Here is a 17,462-nt window from a genome sequence, read left to right on the forward strand (position 1 = left end):
ATATTACACTTATTCTTACACACCATTTGCAGTTTCCACTGCTTCTCATTGGCAATTATTCCTCTTGAAAGGAAAAGACCAAGCAAATTAGTGGACAGCATTCATGATGAATCCTTTCTCCTTTTCCTTTAGGATATTCCTGAAGTGCAAATGCTGAGAACATGAAACGGTTCAATACATTTTAAATAGCTGTCTGTGTCAGGGTTAATTATATTCCATCAGACAGCCAGATATTCCTAGAGAGAAAATCTTTGAGGTTATCTCTGTAAAACCTTACTGCTCTGAAGGGCATGGCCACCTCAGCTCTGCAGGCCAGCATGGCCTGAGATGCATATGAGAAGTCCTGGGATGGATAAATGAGAAGTCCTGATCATGTTGGAACTAATCCAAATTCCTGCATCGAAAACCTGTGCAAATGGGGATTGGCTACTATAGTAATTGCAAAGGTGGAGCCAGTTCCATGTGAGCTGTGCTTTGGAAAACACTCATATAGTAATAAGAAAAGGAAATAAATGACATCTGGAAAGAATCACTGAGGTTTTCAGGTTTCAGAATGCAAAACCTACTTGCTGCTTCAGATGGATTCCTGTTTAAGATGCAGCTGCTCTGGGAGTATATGCAGCATATTTAATTTGAAAATATTCCCAGAACTTCTTTGCTGCAGACAGGACTTGCTCAAATGAGTAAAAAAACATATTAAATTCTTTAAATCTCAGAGAGTTGTTTTGTTTGCCACAGATGTCACCCACAGCAAACATTTTTAATTAATGGCTCTCTAGCAGTCACGTTACCTTTCTCATGCCTGACTTTGAGGGCAGCTAATTTCTGTGTTTATCTGTTCTGCTTGGCATGTACATGATGTGCTAATGAAAAGAGAAAGAGAACAATAATGATGCTCAGCACTTATACAGCATTTATTCCATTTTACTGCATAAATATTAATTGTGAATCTTCACAAAAGCCCCAAGGAATAGATTAATACTATTATCTTTCTATTTAGGGAAATAGAAGCAGAGGTGAAAGACTATGAAAAGGAAACAGAAGTGCACAGATGTACTTTGCAAAGCTTTTTATAGCTTATGAAAGAGGTCTGTAGATGTTTATAAATCTGATTACAGTTTATATTTAGGTGTTATGGGAATAGTAAATCTTGCCTTCCTCCCTCTTTCTTGGGAGCAAAACCTGACAAATGAGGAGCAGAAACATCCTTAGAATTTAACCAAAAGATGAGAAAGTTACACCATCAGGGAGAACTTTGCTTCCAAAATCTTTATTTCAACAGGCATTAAAGATAGTAGAGACTTGGAAACAGAATGAATAAAACCCACTTATCTCAGTTAGGCACTGCTTTCCTGCCAGGCTGCTTTCTCCAGCAGAAATCATCCTGCTCCTCCATGGTCTGCCCTGCTGCAGTACTGTTTGGGCTGCTTTAGTGCCACTGCAGGTCCCCCCACCACAGTCCTTGTACCTGTCTCTTGAACCTAAAATGGACAAGAAAAAGGACACCTTGTTTTGGACAGATGGTAAGCACTGGCTGTGCTATCATCCAGCTTATGAAAAACTCTCCAGGACTTCTTTAATAACGTTGAATATATTTAGTTCCAAAGAGCAGAAATTAATCACTTCAGCAATTAAGGCACTTGATTCTATGATAGCATTACTATCCTTGAAGAAACACAATGCTTAAATGGTTTTTATGGCTTGTATTCCTTGAAAGATGCATTTGCCCTTTCAAAACAGAGACATTATGTTCTCAAAATCCATTTCCAATTGAAAAGCCTCCCACTGCTTACATGCAGGTGTGGAGGTTTTCTGATGTCTCCTAATCAAAGTTCAGGGTTGCTGCATTTCCTGTGCAAGGGAGGGAGAGCAGGAGAAACGCATGTTAATGAAAGAGAGGAAGAAATATTAGTCCCAGAGATAAAAACAGATGGGTTTACTCTGACTTCCATTGATTTGCAGAAAGGGACAGAACATTTATTTTAGATAGAGCATGTTCAATTAGATGCAATGTTTTTATGTACAGAGTAATAAAAAATGTGTTTATATCCTTCAGGATGACTCCTCTGCCAGTTGAGGTGTGAATGTCCCCACGTCAGTTTGTTTCCTCATTGTGTCAAGGGCGGTGCTGCAGCATTTTGTGGCTTAGCTTGTGAATAGCACTTGGGGCCAAACCTGCAGCACAGAATGGCCAGGACAGGAGGCAGGAGAAACTTGGTGTGTCCTGGCTTTGCACAACAAGGCAGCACCCAGCTCGCAGCTCTCCAGATGCTTTGTCAGCCCACCTGTGCAGGGGTGAGCCTGGCACGTTCTGTCAAAGCACAGGCTTAAACATTTCAGTGGTTTATTAGAACCAGAGCTAAATACACACTAAAGAAAACAAAGCACATACTTTTTAGTTAGTTATGCCTGGTTTTAACAAGTTTTTCTGGATTTTCTTCCGAACTACCACAAGCTATAAGGTAACTTAGAATTCCCAAAGCTGAAAGTGGTGCTGAGGGCCCTGCCCTCTACTTTGAACATCAATCCTTGCTTGTACTCCAGGTTCATTGGAGTAACCTCCTGAGGACAGGAGATTTTCCTCCCCAGAGTGTTTTCTCTGAGATACCAGCAAATGTAAAAGTAGTACTTTGACATCATAGTTAGAGACGACTTCTTCAAATCTTCCTTGTGTTTCTTAGTTAACACATTTCTACTTTTCTCCTCAGGACTGCCATGGGTACTTTATAGACTGTGTAGTGTGAGAAGCAGTGGTTGTGCTGACACCTTTGCTGAGCTATAGCTTCCAGCTCATTGTGAATTTGGCAGGAGTCTCTGCTGGTGGTTTTGCTGCCTGTATTAGGTAATTTTGCTGCCTTTTCTCAGTTCATGTTCCTCACTCCACCTACTGTCTGGTACACCTGCTGCCACAGACATTTAACGTGCATAGTGCAATCTGTGACCAGAGCCACTTGGAAAGTTCCTTGTTTTTGGTAACAAAACGTGCCAGTGTCTCATGTAGCTGTTGCAGCAAATGTTGCAGTTAATTTCTTTTAGTGGATGTTGCCACTCTATGATGAGCAGCTATGTGGGGCAGACTGCAGCTATGCAAATGTGCACTCACTGGCCTAGTTGAGCCAGGGTAGTGTGTGACTCCTGCCATGTCTGCTGCCACCTTTGACAGAATTTTTGCTCTGACCAGCTTAATTCTTTCTACTTTTTCCTTCCTGGAGGACAACAGTGAAATTACTTTAAGTGGCATACCAATAAATTTTCATTTCAGTAATTTAAACCACAAGTGATTACAAAACAGAGAGGCTGCTAGTGACTCAAGCTGTTTCTTTTGATTTCTTTTTAATTATTATTTTATTTTAACAAAGACACCTGCACAAAGCACTGCATTTAATTTTTTTCATTTGACCCAAACAGCCCCCATTCAATCTCCTAGCAATCAAGGAAACACAAACCCCCTCAATGCAATTTTGTTTTCTTAAGTGAGCAAATGCAAAGTGTACAGTGTCAGTATGGGCAAATTGAGCTTCACTGCGTCTTCTGGTTACTCTGAACCATTCACAGGCAAAAACCTTTCTCTTCTTTCTAGGCCTCCATATACTTTTGGGAAAAGTCCCTTCCCATCAGGGCCTGGTAATTGGCTGTAAGTTTCCATGAGTCAGTAAAAGCAGGTGGATTGGGTGATCTCTCATATGAACCCATCAGTTTTTGACAGAGAGGCTTAAATGTTAAAAATCAGTGGGATCCTAGCAAATATGAAGAACATTGTTGTCTCCTCCCTTTGGTTTTAATAGAGATTGCTCCTTCTAATATATATGAACATATTGATTTCTCTTTTGAGTCAATGATAAAACGTGTTTCTGCAGTTTTGCTTTTCATTAGGCTGCATCAGTAACTGGTGCCAATAAATCATGATCTTGAGCAAAATGGGAGCAGTGGTCTGTTACCCCTGGTGTTCCCAGGGGCTGTTGGTCTCTACATCCACAGGGATCAGCCCATGGCCAGAGCTGTACTTGGGAGGTCTCTGCCAAGGAGTTTAGGAGCTACAGAGATCCTGACAATCCTTCCTAGTGTTTGCTGGAGCTACCAAGCCAGCCCTTGGAATTTTAAATGGTGAGCTCCAAGACTTGAGGGATGCAGTGAATATTAATTCTGTTCTATTTAGGACTGAAGCCTTTCTGGAGAAGGTGATAAGGCAGCCCTGACCTGATAAGGGCAGCTCAGAGTTGTAATGCAAAAAGGAAATGTCAGACTGTGCAAATGGGATCTGGTGTTTTATTCCATGGAAATCTAAGAGAATTTTTCAGTGAAAGTGGTTTGAAGCCTTCTGCTAAATGAGTTGCTTGAAAGAAAATGAGCTGACTCATTGGGTCACACCAGGAGCCTTTTTACTGGACTGTCTGGGTGGGTGAGTTCTGCTTTCACATGGTCATCACTGGGTTCCCTCTGATCTCCTTTGTCTGAAATGGAAATTTTTGGCTGAAATAATGACCTGTGGACCAACCTTTGCAAAGGACTATTTATCTTTTTGTACTGCATCTCATCAAGCAGACCTTCAGAGGCATAATTACCAGATTAGGACTGGAAAATCATGTCAGGCTGCTTATTCAGTTAACAAGTTTGGGTTTTAGCTTTGCTTCTCAGGAAGGTGACAGAGCAGGGCTGTCTGTGCCAGCAATGGAAGGGCGGCCTTGGATCCTCTTTTCTGGGGAATTGGACCACAGCCATTGGAAAGCTTTCATTATTCTGTAAAAGTATTTTAAACAAAATCAGGATTTAGTGCACATTATAGCATCTCTACTAGGACAGAAGCTGGGAGCAGCAGGTTTCCACTATTTGTTTTCCTCTAATTCCAGGTACTATTCAGCTGGCTGGGACTTCTGATACAATCTTGGTACTGGTGTGAAAATAGCAGCATATCACATGGCAGGTAAATCTCTTTTCTTATCAGTAAATAAAGCGTTTCATTTCCAGCATATTATTGCAGTGACAGCACTAACAATAAAACCTGAAGAGCAGTTACACTTTGACACAGTTGAAAGATAAATCTGAGATGATCCTTATCACTAATACCAGAAGCTACTCTCATTTTTTCTGCCTCTCTCCCTCATTGTAATGAACTGCATTTTTACACCGACCCCCTGCTAGTTATCTTCTCTGATGCTGAAGAATCATATCTTCACTTCCCAGAGTGCTGAAGGGGCTCTTGTTCTTCACTTGGTTGTAAACAACACCCTAGTACAGTCAACTTGAACTAAATAAGTACTTGAGGGCCTAAGGAGGCCACAGACTGCTGGGGCTCCTGCTTCTGTGCTACTTGCAGGGTTGTTCTTGCTTGCTTCCATATTATTCTTTTACGACATTGTATTTGTGGTGGTTGAGGAAATAATGAGTTCTCTGCTGGAAAATTTAGTGTACACAGGAAAAAACTGCATGCAGTGACTGAAGCCTCTGGTAGAGGTTAAGCAGACAGCTCTCAGGTATAATAAATAGAAATCATTCTGGCTTGAGACAGAGAACCAGACTGTAGAACTGCAAGGGCCCTTATAGCTCAGTTCCAATTCAGGTCACACAGGCTCAGCAAACCAACCTGCTAATCACCTCCTGAGCTAGGCAGGAACACTGCAAATTCCTGTACAACAAACCCTGAGTGCAGCTCCTGCACCAATGCTTCCCATGTTCCTCCTCCACAAGTTGCCTTCTCTGTCCTCTGAGCCTTTCTGGTGGGCAAAGCCAGCAGTCCTGCTTACAAAGATGGGATTGATCTACCTGTGCGCCAGGCATGTCCCTGAATTCTCAGGTTTGGTCACATCTGTATCTGGTATGGCCACCACAGACAACATGGGGGAAAAATAATAAAAGCAGTAGAGCCTTTCTGTATTTGTGACTTCTCTTTTTCTCCCAATCCCATATTAGTGGTGTTCTTATTACTTTTGTGTTATAAGTCACCTCAAGTCCTTACCAAGTTCCCAGCTACCTAGTGTACAACTCTTCCTCCACTGATATTTATTGCCTCATTTTCTCAACTTCTGTCTAAGGTACAGTCATTTCTGTTCATCTGGTGGACCTGTGTTCTTGCTTCCCTCTTCTGTCCCTTTCATCACATTGGTCTCCAGTTCCCACTGAAACTGCAAGCCTCACCTTGCCCTTGGAATCATGGTCCCTTTGTTGCATTTCGTGACTGCAGAAGAACATTAGTTTGCTCCAGGCATTTAAGTAGAGAAAAAGATGTATTTGATTTCCTCCACGGAAGCATAATTTAAATGAGAACAGCCTCAGACCATGGAGGGACTACAGAGAGCAGGTTATTTTGCAAAGGTCACTGTGTGGAAGCTTTAATGAAACAAAGTTTCATGGAGCACATAATGACAAATAAAGACAGGACCTTGAGATCTCAAGAGGAGACAAGACTATTCTAATTCTTCTAATGCAGAAGCAACAATGTCCTTAATATAGAAAGCCAGCAAGATTAAGAGACGCTGCTTACAGCTCGCAGGCATTAGCTGTGTGTGCAGCGACCTGCCCTCCTGCTGGCATGAGGCTGGCTGTCCACCTTGTGCACATGGGGCACTGCTGCTGCCTGTGGCTGAAAGGAAATACCTGCGGCTGGAGCAGCTGAAGGTGGCCTGTGCTGTCTGCTGTGCAGGAGGGCAGAGAAACAAGCCCCAAACCTCACCTCCTGTTAGCACTTCCCTGACAAGGCAGTGGCCAGCAGGAATACAGAGATCCCCTGGAGCAGTGCCTGGGAGGGAGGGGTGCAGCAGGGCACAATCACCTAGCTTGGTTCAGTGGTATCATCTGGAGCTGCTGCCTACCAGAAACCTGTCCAGTTGTGTTCCCACTGCTCCTGCAGGAATGAAAGAAAAACAGAGCAATGTTTTCATCCCGTGCCCAAATGCCAACTATTAGAGGCCAGCGCTGGTAGCCAAGGGAACAGCCCTCCCACAGGAAAATAAGAAAAGTACAGCTGAGCAGCATATAGAGAGGACAGAGCACAAAAGGCTCGTTCGATCCTGAGAACATTTGGATTTTGTTGTGGGGTTAGAGTTGTTTCTTTTTTTTTAAATAGAGATGTCTAGTTCTAGTCTTTTATCCATTCAGAGCACTCAGGCTGCCTGCAATCCAAAGTGCTGGGGTACTCTTCAGCCTTTAATAGGTTCTCAAAAATCTTCAAACAGCTATTGCAATCTCATCAAGTACATGCACAGCTGGGTCTGAGCACAAAAACTCCCTCAGTCTCCAAAACTCAGTGTGTGTGTGCGTGTGTGTGTGTGTGTGTGTGTGTGCGCGCACCTACCCGCTGGTTTAACCCTGGCTACAGATGGGAAGTGAAGATGTCAGTGAGGAAAGGCTACGTTTTTGTCCCAGCCCTCACCTCTTCTGCCCCACAGGGGGTTTAAGCCTGCACCTTATTTAATAAATGCCCATCAACATCCACTCTATGCCATAGAGTCATATTCCTGCCTGGAGTTTCACTCCATAGGGATTGCAGGGTTAACTTGCAGGGGAGATCTTGGATTGTGAAAGATTTCTGTTTCAGGTTGTCCAGACACCTTGCAGATACCTGAGGACTAATTTGATCTGATTTGGGATTCTATTCCAGAAAATACGTGATCTGAATACACCATGATCTGGATCTGCCTCCTTCATTAAATTAGGATTGAGATGATTTCCTTTAGGAACAGGCATGGCTGAAAAAAGGATCATCTGTTTATCTCCAGAGCTAAACAAGGTAGTCCAGCATCTCTAAGGAGTCCTGTCAGGCTCCCTGTTGCATACAGTGTAACTGTAGCTCTTGCTGCACTCTGGAGACAGGAAAAAGCAGTTTGATATGACCCTCTCCTGGCATCAAGAGATGCTTCAATTGCCAAATTAAATTACTTGTTCTTTTGGTTTACTGCCTGAGCAATGAGAAAAAATAGAATTCACTTCAAATTAATTAATCACGTGCTCTCTTTTTGTATAAGGACAAATAGGTTCTGGCTAGAAATAGTTCATCTCCTATGCAATTTATTCCTGATCATTTCTGTTGTGAAGCCGCCCTTTTTTACAAACTCTGTTATTTTAAAAGATCCTGTTTATCTTCACTAGCTCTGCTATGGGCTGTCCTCTTGGAGCGATTGGGCCAAGCTGAGTTGCACTCCAGCAAGCCCCCTAAAGCAATCACATACATCCCAGGTGGGGGAAGCTGATGCTTGATGTGCTGCAGGAAGTGTGCAGAGTCCCTTCGGTTTTAGCTGTATTCATAGGCTGAGCAGGACTGCACATTGCAGGTTTTAACAAGAAACAGCATTTATGTTTGTCACTTATTAGTTCAAGCCTCCAAGCACAGACAGTACTCAATCAATTCCCCTCCACACATTCATCTTATCCATTTGCAGTGGCAGGACAAAAGCAGAGAAATAGCCCAAAATCCCCAATCGCACAAGTACCTTCCTGAAAGAAAATTTGCAAGCATTAAGCTTCAATGTAATTAGTTTTCAAGGGTACATCTGTTTCCAAGCCTCACAATATCTCTGGTTCAGCCAAGTGAACAGGAACTGAATCAAAAAGCTTTGTTGTTTCATACTTTACACATCTAAAGATGTTACCTTTCTTTCTGCCACCCTCTGTTTGTCTCCAGCAACATTAACGCGTTTCAAGAGCACCAAGCAAGGTGTGAGCAGCCTGGACTTGCAGCCCCTCAGCAGTGCGAGCAGCAGGCTCCTGAGCACCAGGTCCTGCCTTGCCTCTGGATGCCATTTCCCCAGGTTGTGTGCATGATGCTGGAATTGCACCCTGCCAAATGACCTTGCCTTTGGCTCTCCAGAGGGCAGCATTTCGACTGGAGCTTCAAAGATATAAAACTTTTCCACAATTTGGCTCAAAGCTCTCATTGATTGTTGTAATGCATCTGCCTGTGGAATGACAGCAATTATTCTGGGTCAGTACTAGAAAATGCAGGGGGAAGATAGTCAGTGAAATCAAGTGGAGGTTACTTATTTATTCAAATCATAGAACAGAACCCTTTCTTGAAATTGTTCCCCAAAGATTATAATGGGGAAAATAGTATATATATGTATCTTTCCAGGGCTCTGGTGTATAAATATGGCCTTAGGTTGCAACTGGTAACTGTACAATATCTAAAGCAAAATCATCCTTCATTTAAAGGCACTGAAAGCTTTAAATTCTTACCTAAAGGGTACAGGTACTGCATAAGAAAATACTCTCTGACCACAGGCTTTAGTTTGACACACATATCAGGATGGCATTAGATTAGGAAAGGTCATAGAGAATTAGAACCAGTCACTAGATATCACCTATCTCCTGTCATTTATAGAACTGCATTAACTAGCTGTTGATTTGTGTTGCAATTTAAACCATCAGTGGATCAGCTTTGTCATTACGGTGTGATAGTGTGGTCTGGAAATGTCCACACCCTGCTGTGGGAGCAATGAACAGAACAGTCAACAAGCATCACACTTGGTCATTGCATGCTGCAGTACGCAGAAAACAGAAATTATCAAGCCAGGTACACTGCAGAGATGTTTTGGTTAAGTGTTAAAGGGTGTGGGAAGTTTTTACTGTTTGCTGTAACAAAACCATTATGCTGCTCCTGCAGAAACCTTCACTTGTATTGAATTTGTTCACATATGCTGTGCTTTTGTAACCATGTCAGTCCCTGCATCTTCTGATATCAACCCCTGAGTTCTGAGGAACATATAAAACTCACAAAACCAAACAGAAAAGAATTTAGAATAAGTTAAGAATTTCAAAAATATCTAAAGTTTTTACCTCAAATTATACATAATCTCTGTCTGTTCGTGAATACCACAGCGTGTGAGCTGCCAGCCTGAGGTGAGTTTGGGTTCCTGTGACAGTTGATGTCACTCTATCTCAGCCTCCCTGACAAGTAAGATATTTTATATTGCCTTTGTGTCAGCTGCAGAACAAAGAAGTAAAACAATGCTGTGGAGAAAACATTTCACTTAAAAAGGCACAGAAAATAACTTCTCTGAAGGGCTGATTGCAGTGTTGACAATGTCACAGCTTATTTTCTCTTCAGTCCTTACTGATAACAGTTGTGCTGACGTGGCTATCACATGTGTCTGCAATAATACTCCATAAATATTATCAGAATAGCATTCAAAGGCCTGTTTCCCATCTTAGTGTTTCTTGGCTTGTAAAGAATTGATAAGTCCTTGTCTTGCTAAATATCATTTGGAGAATAATCAGTTTGGGCCCCTACTGACATTGTGTGCCTTGCAATGAGTCAGCAGCTGTTCAGTGGCTTGTCCTATCCTGAACTAAAGACATAATCCAGGTTTCCTTCTCAGGAGTTTGCAGAAGAGGTTGTTGCAAATCAACAAGAGTTTCCTGGGCAGGAAGCTCTATAGGAACATGGCATGCTTCCAGTGGCAGGAGAGCTGGAAGGAAACCAACCCACTTCTTTTCAGTGTTTTTGGTGAAAATTAAATGTGCATACCAGGCTATTATGTGTCAAAAGAGGACTGTCAAAACAAGGACATGTTATGTTTTACATAAATTCAGGTTAGCCTCATCTTCAAGATATGAAATTACATCACAGCCAAACAATTAACATTTTTCTTTGGTGGCTTTATTGCCCCAGGTCGGTATGGAATGGCTCTCTATGAGCTGGAAAGGACACGGTGATGTGCAATAGAATCCTGTGGGTGACAACTGCTGTATAATCATGTGGGGTTTTCATCTTCTTTCTTTCTTCTTTTTTATCAGTTGCTAAGAAATACTCTCCAGGGTACGTTTAAAGCACTATTCTTCAGTTTTGCATAGACAGAATGAGAACTTACAGAGAACTCCCACCACTCATGAATTCGAGCACACGAATGCATTGCAATTATGCTGTTCACAAATCTCCATCTGAAATCACCACTCCAAAGTGGCCTAAATTTTATAATTCCATAGCACACAAATGTCTGACTAGCTGATTAGAATAAAAAGATTACAAAAATATTTTAAAAAACTTTAAAAACCTTTAAAAACTTTTAAAACTTATGGTATTACAAACAAGACTGCAAAAAACTAAGTGTGTCTGTAAGAAGTATAAAACACATTTGGAACAAATACAGCAATGGTAATTTGTAACTAATATTAAGAGTAGAAGGCAATAACAACAAATAAGAAATATGTGATATAGTCTAAAATTAGTGTAATTACAGTTATTGTGCTTGCTTCAAGTATGGATACAGAAAAATTAAAGCACTGGGAGGCTTCAGATCTGGCAAATGAAATCAGACATGAAAAATTTGGCACAGAATTGATCCTTATAGTCTAAAGATTCTTGGGGAAATCTGGCTTTTTGTGGATTCTGGGCCATATTGTTGATACAATGCCTGGAAAAATAGAGCAGGGTACCAGTGTTTAGTACTGAAATATGCGCTAGGGACTTTGGACAATCCTGAATCTTAGACCATGGATCTCTGGATCAGGGGTGTCACTATGGGTGTGCACAAATGGCATAATGTCACAATCTGAACTGAACCCCTCGGCGTTACCCTAGCACAGATTACTGCAATAATGATACAGCTGGGTTTATTGCTTATTTTCTGATGTGTTTCTTGCTGTGCCATGACTCCTTTTCCTTCCTCTCTCTTCTTGCTTCACCCCCCATAAAAAAGCCAACCCTGAGCAGAACTGTGTTGCTCTGAGATTTAGTGGAGGAGATGCTGGGAAGCATAAGAGAAGGAGGAATTCTTCCTTCTCCACCTACCAAAGAGAAGAAAAGCTACTTGAGAGTTCTTCTGTCTCACATGATGAAGTGAAAAATTGCCAACAGAGTGAATGTCTTTCTCCACTGAACAAAAACTTTGTCCTGTAACAAGGAACACTACTATTTTTGTTTCTGGGTGTGATGATGACACAAAATCTCCCAGACCATCCCTCTGGGTGGGTGTGTACAGCCACAAGAACTCCCTTCACACATACATTGCAGAGAGGAGCTGTTACCAATGGCTGAACAAAAGGTCAGCAAGCTGCAAAACTGCTTTTATTACAATATAGCACATAAACAGAACCACTAGGATTCTCTTTTTCTACACAATCATGTGGCTTCTTTACCCGACAGCATCTTTTGTCCAGGATTAATCCAAATGACACTTAATGACACATGATGTGGTGCCAGTGTTTAATCTCAGTTCAAAACCAGCCCTCCACTGGTGATCTTTTCACAGCTGCAGGAAGCATCCTGCAGAGAATGCTTTCATCATTTACAGCCATGTATTCACATGTCTATTTAATTCATTAGGGTTGGTTGCTTCTGAAGTATATTGCTGCTTTATTAATGGTTGTATGCTTAGATCAATGCAAACAAATGAAAGGGAAAGCAGACAGTGGTTTAGGAACTGTGAAGCTGAGATCAACTCCTTTATTTCTTAGAAAACCCACTGATCCTGGAGAGATCAACAGGTTCTTCCATATTTCTAAGTATTCTGCTATGATCACATATTTGTATGATCACTCTTTGTTTATGACCTCAGAGGCTTTGAAGAAAGTTCTCCTCCAGAAGAACATAAAATTAGCCTTTGTAACATCAGGTAAAGAGCAGGAAGATGTTTTGGTAATTTGGATATTTTGGTAATACATCCATAATACGAGAGCAAGATGGTTATAAGCAAACATTTGTAGGAAAATTTTCGCCTCTAAAGATTTTGATTATGTCTGCTGAAGAATCTTGAGGTTGACAATAGACTGCTATTCAGAGAGTGTATATACTTCTACAGACTGCATTAAGCACATATAATTTGTAATACACTGAAATGAGACTGGCTGACCATTTTTTGGATGCTTTGTCACTTTGGAAGGAAAAGAGTCATATAGGCGAGGGCCTTAGCTATCTAAATGCATCTGTCATCAATAGTTGTGTAAAAGAGATATAGGTGTGCCCAGAGCAGGCATCAAACTATTCAGAGACAGCCTGAAAACACAAAGAGCCCTCCTTAATTTGGCTTTGTCTTTTCAACCAGTGGTGCAAAATTGGATGACACTTCATAAACTTATCTTACACACTTCACAGCTTTTATGAAAATGGTTTGCTTTATAGTACTTAAGCTCTGCAAGCCTGCGAGTTCTCGATTGCTATGAAAAAACCTCCCCACATGTACTTTATATGTGGCTTTAATTATCCACAGTGAGTGTCACTCTGCTGAGGATGTTCTCTGGTGCTTGTTTGCTGTGTTGATTGCAAGTTCCTGGGAGGATCACTGACAGTCATTAGTCCTGTTGGAAGAAAACTGCTCTAGTGCTTGGGCTGAGGATCTGAACAAGGCACTCTGTGGCAGTGAGCATTACAGGGCTTAAAATACCACCCAATTCTCCAATGCCTTGACCCACCTGTAATTGCCTACTCCAGAACACACGGATTCCAAACTGTTTTATTACGAGTGTTACAGTCCACAGAGGTAGCATTTACTTACATTTCCCAAGTGAAACAAATACCCAGAATAGTACCTAGCAAAAAATCAGGCAAAGAGTGTTCCTCTAAGAGCTTCACCTTTTTGAACTGCAAAAAATAACTGTTAAGAGAAAAAAATACTCTGATTTTGCCACCGCTATTTGCTTTTTTCCAGGCTGCACCAGAGCCACAGCAATGTGCAGTTTTCATACACTGCCATCTGTTGTTACAGGGTGCCTGTGTCTGTGCTGTGCAGCTGGGGTTTCTGTTCGAGCAGCAAACGTCCTTCCCAAGAATTCTGTTAAATTGGAAGAACTGCTTTGGTTCATGCATGCAGCGAGATTCCAACAACTCTGCTTTCACTTGTGGCCACAGCCAAAGTAATGTTGCTTTTAATCCCACTTCACTTATTTTAGTAGTGAAGTTTGTATCTTTCCTTAGTCCAGAGCCAGAGGATTCAGGTTCTGAGTAGTAAATTTACAGCAAAACATACACACCACAAACTTCATATATATTTGCATACACCTAAATTACAAAGGATATGACAGGTAGATACAGAGTCACAAAGCAATTGGCAACTGGAGGAATTAAGGAAGCCAGGAATTGGCCTAGACCTATGGAATTACAGATGATTATCCATGGCAGCTCACTCAAGAGTGCAGTTATCAAAGTTCTGAAAATGCTTGTGAGAGATGGAACAGTTCAGACTGCCCAAGCTGGGATTACCTGCAGTTGTGATTTTTGTGTATTTGAGAACTGGTCAGAGCACAAGCCTGGACATTGAAGTGTTGGACACAAAAGAAATCCTTTGTGCTTGAAACCATGGGGGAATATTCCCAAAAAACCACAAGTTTTTGGCTTCCTTAAAAAGAAGGGAAGGATCTAAGCAAAACACACTTAACAACTTGTGTGTTCAAAAACGTAGAAAGGCACAGCAGAGACAGTTATTTGTTGTATCCACAAAAATATAATTTTATTTGCATATCCAAATACAGGATATTTATTTAAATGAAAACTGTACGCTCACAATTTAAATAACAAGTTCACTTGCCATTTAAAAACCAGTCTTAATATCTGCAACTGCCAGTTTTACTCCCCAAATGTTAGAGAACTTGCAGCTTCTTTCTGTTCTTTATGCAACTGTTTTGCCCTGTTTTTCAGATCCTCTGCCTTAGCATCATTCTTCTCAACACCATCTCCCAGTTTGTACATGCGGCTGGCATTGGCACAAGCCCACACGTGCCCCAGCTCACAGCCTTTCAGCGAGTACTTCAAGGCATGGCTCATGTCCTTGGGGACCCCAGGTGCTCCCTGCAGGTATATCGCACTCAGGTTGAAGCAGCTGGGAGCAAAATTGCCATCACAGGCTTTTGTGTAATAGTCTCTAGCAGCAACAGGGTCAGGCTGATCATTGTTGGCTTTCCCGTCCTGGGCCAGCAGCCCAGCGCTGTGACAGGCATTTGCTGACTTCTTCCCACCTTTCTCACAAGACTTGATGAAAGATTTGTAGGCAGCTTTCAAATCCGGGTTAAGTCCACCTGTTAGTCAAGACCTTACTGTGAGGACATGTTAAAACAGCTGGGAGCTTTCTGCTTTGCAGGTTGCTTCCCACTGGAAATATGCATCCATCACTTTAGATATTACAGTCAACATTTAGGACTTCAGACACATTACTGTTGTCTCAGTGACAAACATTCTGCTAATGTCTTTGACTCAGAAAACTGTCCTCCACTCACCAGTAATCACAATAGCACCGGTATCCAAAATAACCCAGACCCACAAAACACTCTTTCCATTACTATTATATCCATGGATTTAATATCTTACACTAGGCAAGTATTATTTTGCCAGTACACCTACACCAAGATTGTTACTAGTTTTGAACGACAGTAAAAATATTGTTCCTTACTAGTACTGTCTTTTGGAAGATCTCTGACTAATTTCTTTCCATTACTGTGCCAGCAAGTACATTTTGAGCAGACTTGGAGACTACTGAGGTATGCCTATTAGTAGTCTGTGAGTTTCTTTCTGTCTCTTCTGTCTGACAAGAAGAAATGACGTGAACTCAATATGCAGCAACACTGAGCACTGGCTGTACTTACCTGTTAAACAGTTGTAATTATACAAAAAAAAAAAAAAAACCATAGTTAACATACAGCTGATTTTTCAGAAGGAAGCAATTTTAGGTTTTCCATCCTCCCCCAACTTTTATGAGGGGGGCAGGACAAGTAGTTGCTCCTTCAAGGTCAGGAGGACAAGGCAGATGTGAGGGTGGCCAGGTATGGGAACAGGCTGTCCCGGGAGGCGGAGGAGTCACCTGCGGCCCGAGCGCCAGAACCCCCCTGCCCACCTTTGCCGAGGGCCTGGTAGGCCCCCAGTTTGTAGCAGCTCTCGCTGTGCCCGTGCACCTCGCAGTTGTCGCGCAGCACCCGCGCCGCCGCCACGAAGTCCTTCCTCACGGCGTCCAGGTAATCGGCGAAGCGCTGGCAGCCTGCAAGGATCGGGACACGGGCTGAGCCTCCCGCCGGCCCCGCGGCGGCGGGCGGCGGGCGGCGCCGGGGCCTTACCGTCCGGGTCCTTCTCCTTGAAGCACTGGTAGCTGTACTCCACGTGCAGGTTCTCCAGGTACGCCCGCACCTCCTCCTCGTCCGCGAAGTTGATGAAGCCGGCCATGGCCGCGCTGGGTCACGGCGCGATCGCTGCGCCGCCTCCGGCGAGCGCCGAGCGTTCGATGCGGCACCGCCCTCCCGGGGCCGCCCGCCCATGCCCATGCCCGCACCCGGCCCCGCCTCCGCCCGCCCATGCCCGCACCCGGCCCCGCCTCTGCCCGCCCATGCCCGCACCCGGCCCCGCCTCCGCCCGCCCATGCCCGCACCCGGCCTCGCCTCTGCACGCCCATGCCCGCACCCGGCCCCTTCCCCGCCCGCTCCGCCCGCCCATGCCCGCACCCGGCCCGGCCTCTGCCCGCCCATGCCCGCACCCGGCCCCGCCTCCGCCCGCCCATGCCCGCACCCGGCCCCTTCCCCGCCCGCTCCGCCCGCCCATGCCCGCACCCGGCCCCGCCTCCGCCCGCCCATGCCCGCACCCGGCCCCGCCTCCGCCCGCCCATGCCCGCACCCGGCCCCTTCCCTGCCCGCCCATGCCCGCACCCGGCCTCGCCTCTGCACGCCCATGCCCGCACCCGGCCCGGCCTCTGCCCGCCCATGCCCGCACCCGGCCCCTTCCCCGCCCGCCCCTCCTGCCCCTCCCGTGGCCGCTCCTCCAGCCGCTTCTCCCGCCCCTTTGCTGCCCGCTCCTCCGGTCACTTCCCCCGTCTCTTCCCCAGCCTCTCCGCGCACCTTCCAGCTCCTCTCGTTACGGTTCGTGCTGTGTGCTCCCGGGCTCGCCGGGAACTCTGACGGTTCAGCAGTTTTAAGCGATAACACACAGTTAGAATTTTACTTTCAGAGTTTTGCAGCATCGGATGCGTATTCCCGAGGTCTGATTCAGCACAACCCATAAACTGAGACATGGCAGTACATTAATTGCTCTCTGCATGGCCTAGGAGCAGGGTGGCTTTCCCTATTCCTTGATCTGCCTCCTGCACACTTTTGTCTGGATTAAAGCTCGATATTTTCCAAATCCGTTTTAGAACAGAGGTGCTGCTGTGAGAGACTGCTCCCAGGCACCCCTCCTTTCTGTGGTACCACAGAAGCTCTCACAGGCGCTTTCCGAAGTACTGGAACCTGCACTGAGCAGGCAGTGCCGGAGCACTGAGAACACCCAGAAACGGGTAAGCACTTCACACACAGCGAACCCTGCTTCTCCTGGATCTGAGAATCACAGAATGGTTTGGGTGGGAAGGGACCTTAAATATCATCTCGTTCCATCCCTCTGCCTTGGGCAGGGATACCTTCCACTATCCCATGTTGCTCAAAGCCCCATCCAACCTGGCCTTGAACACTTCCAGGGATGGGCACCCACAACATTATGGATTAATTTAACCCAAATGTGATAACAGAATTCTTACAGAGAACATGGCACACTATCCAATTCCAGCAGTTCTGAGCACAAACTGAATTTT

General features: G+C 44.1%; 2 protein-coding genes across 2 annotated transcripts in view; one reads left to right on the forward strand and one right to left on the reverse strand.

Annotated features, from left to right (window-relative positions):
- Positions 1–17,462, forward strand: part of SCP2 (sterol carrier protein 2) — a 155,416-nt gene that overhangs the window by 88,691 nt on the left and 49,263 nt on the right. The window lies entirely within an intron of this gene.
- Positions 14,344–16,155, reverse strand: COA7 (cytochrome c oxidase assembly factor 7). The gene is made up of 3 exons (XM_068198762.1): positions 15,967–16,155; positions 15,750–15,890; positions 14,344–14,937 (listed from the first exon to the last, which is right to left on the reverse strand). Exons 1-3 carry the CDS (start codon positions 16,070–16,072, stop codon positions 14,489–14,491), a joined length of 696 nt encoding a protein of 231 aa, XP_068054863.1. The 5' UTR covers positions 16,073–16,155; the 3' UTR covers positions 14,344–14,488.

The sequence above is a fragment of the Anomalospiza imberbis genome, chromosome 9 (genome assembly GCF_031753505.1).
Source record: "Anomalospiza imberbis isolate Cuckoo-Finch-1a 21T00152 chromosome 9, ASM3175350v1, whole genome shotgun sequence".
Taxonomy (NCBI): Eukaryota; Metazoa; Chordata; class Aves; order Passeriformes; family Viduidae; genus Anomalospiza; species Anomalospiza imberbis.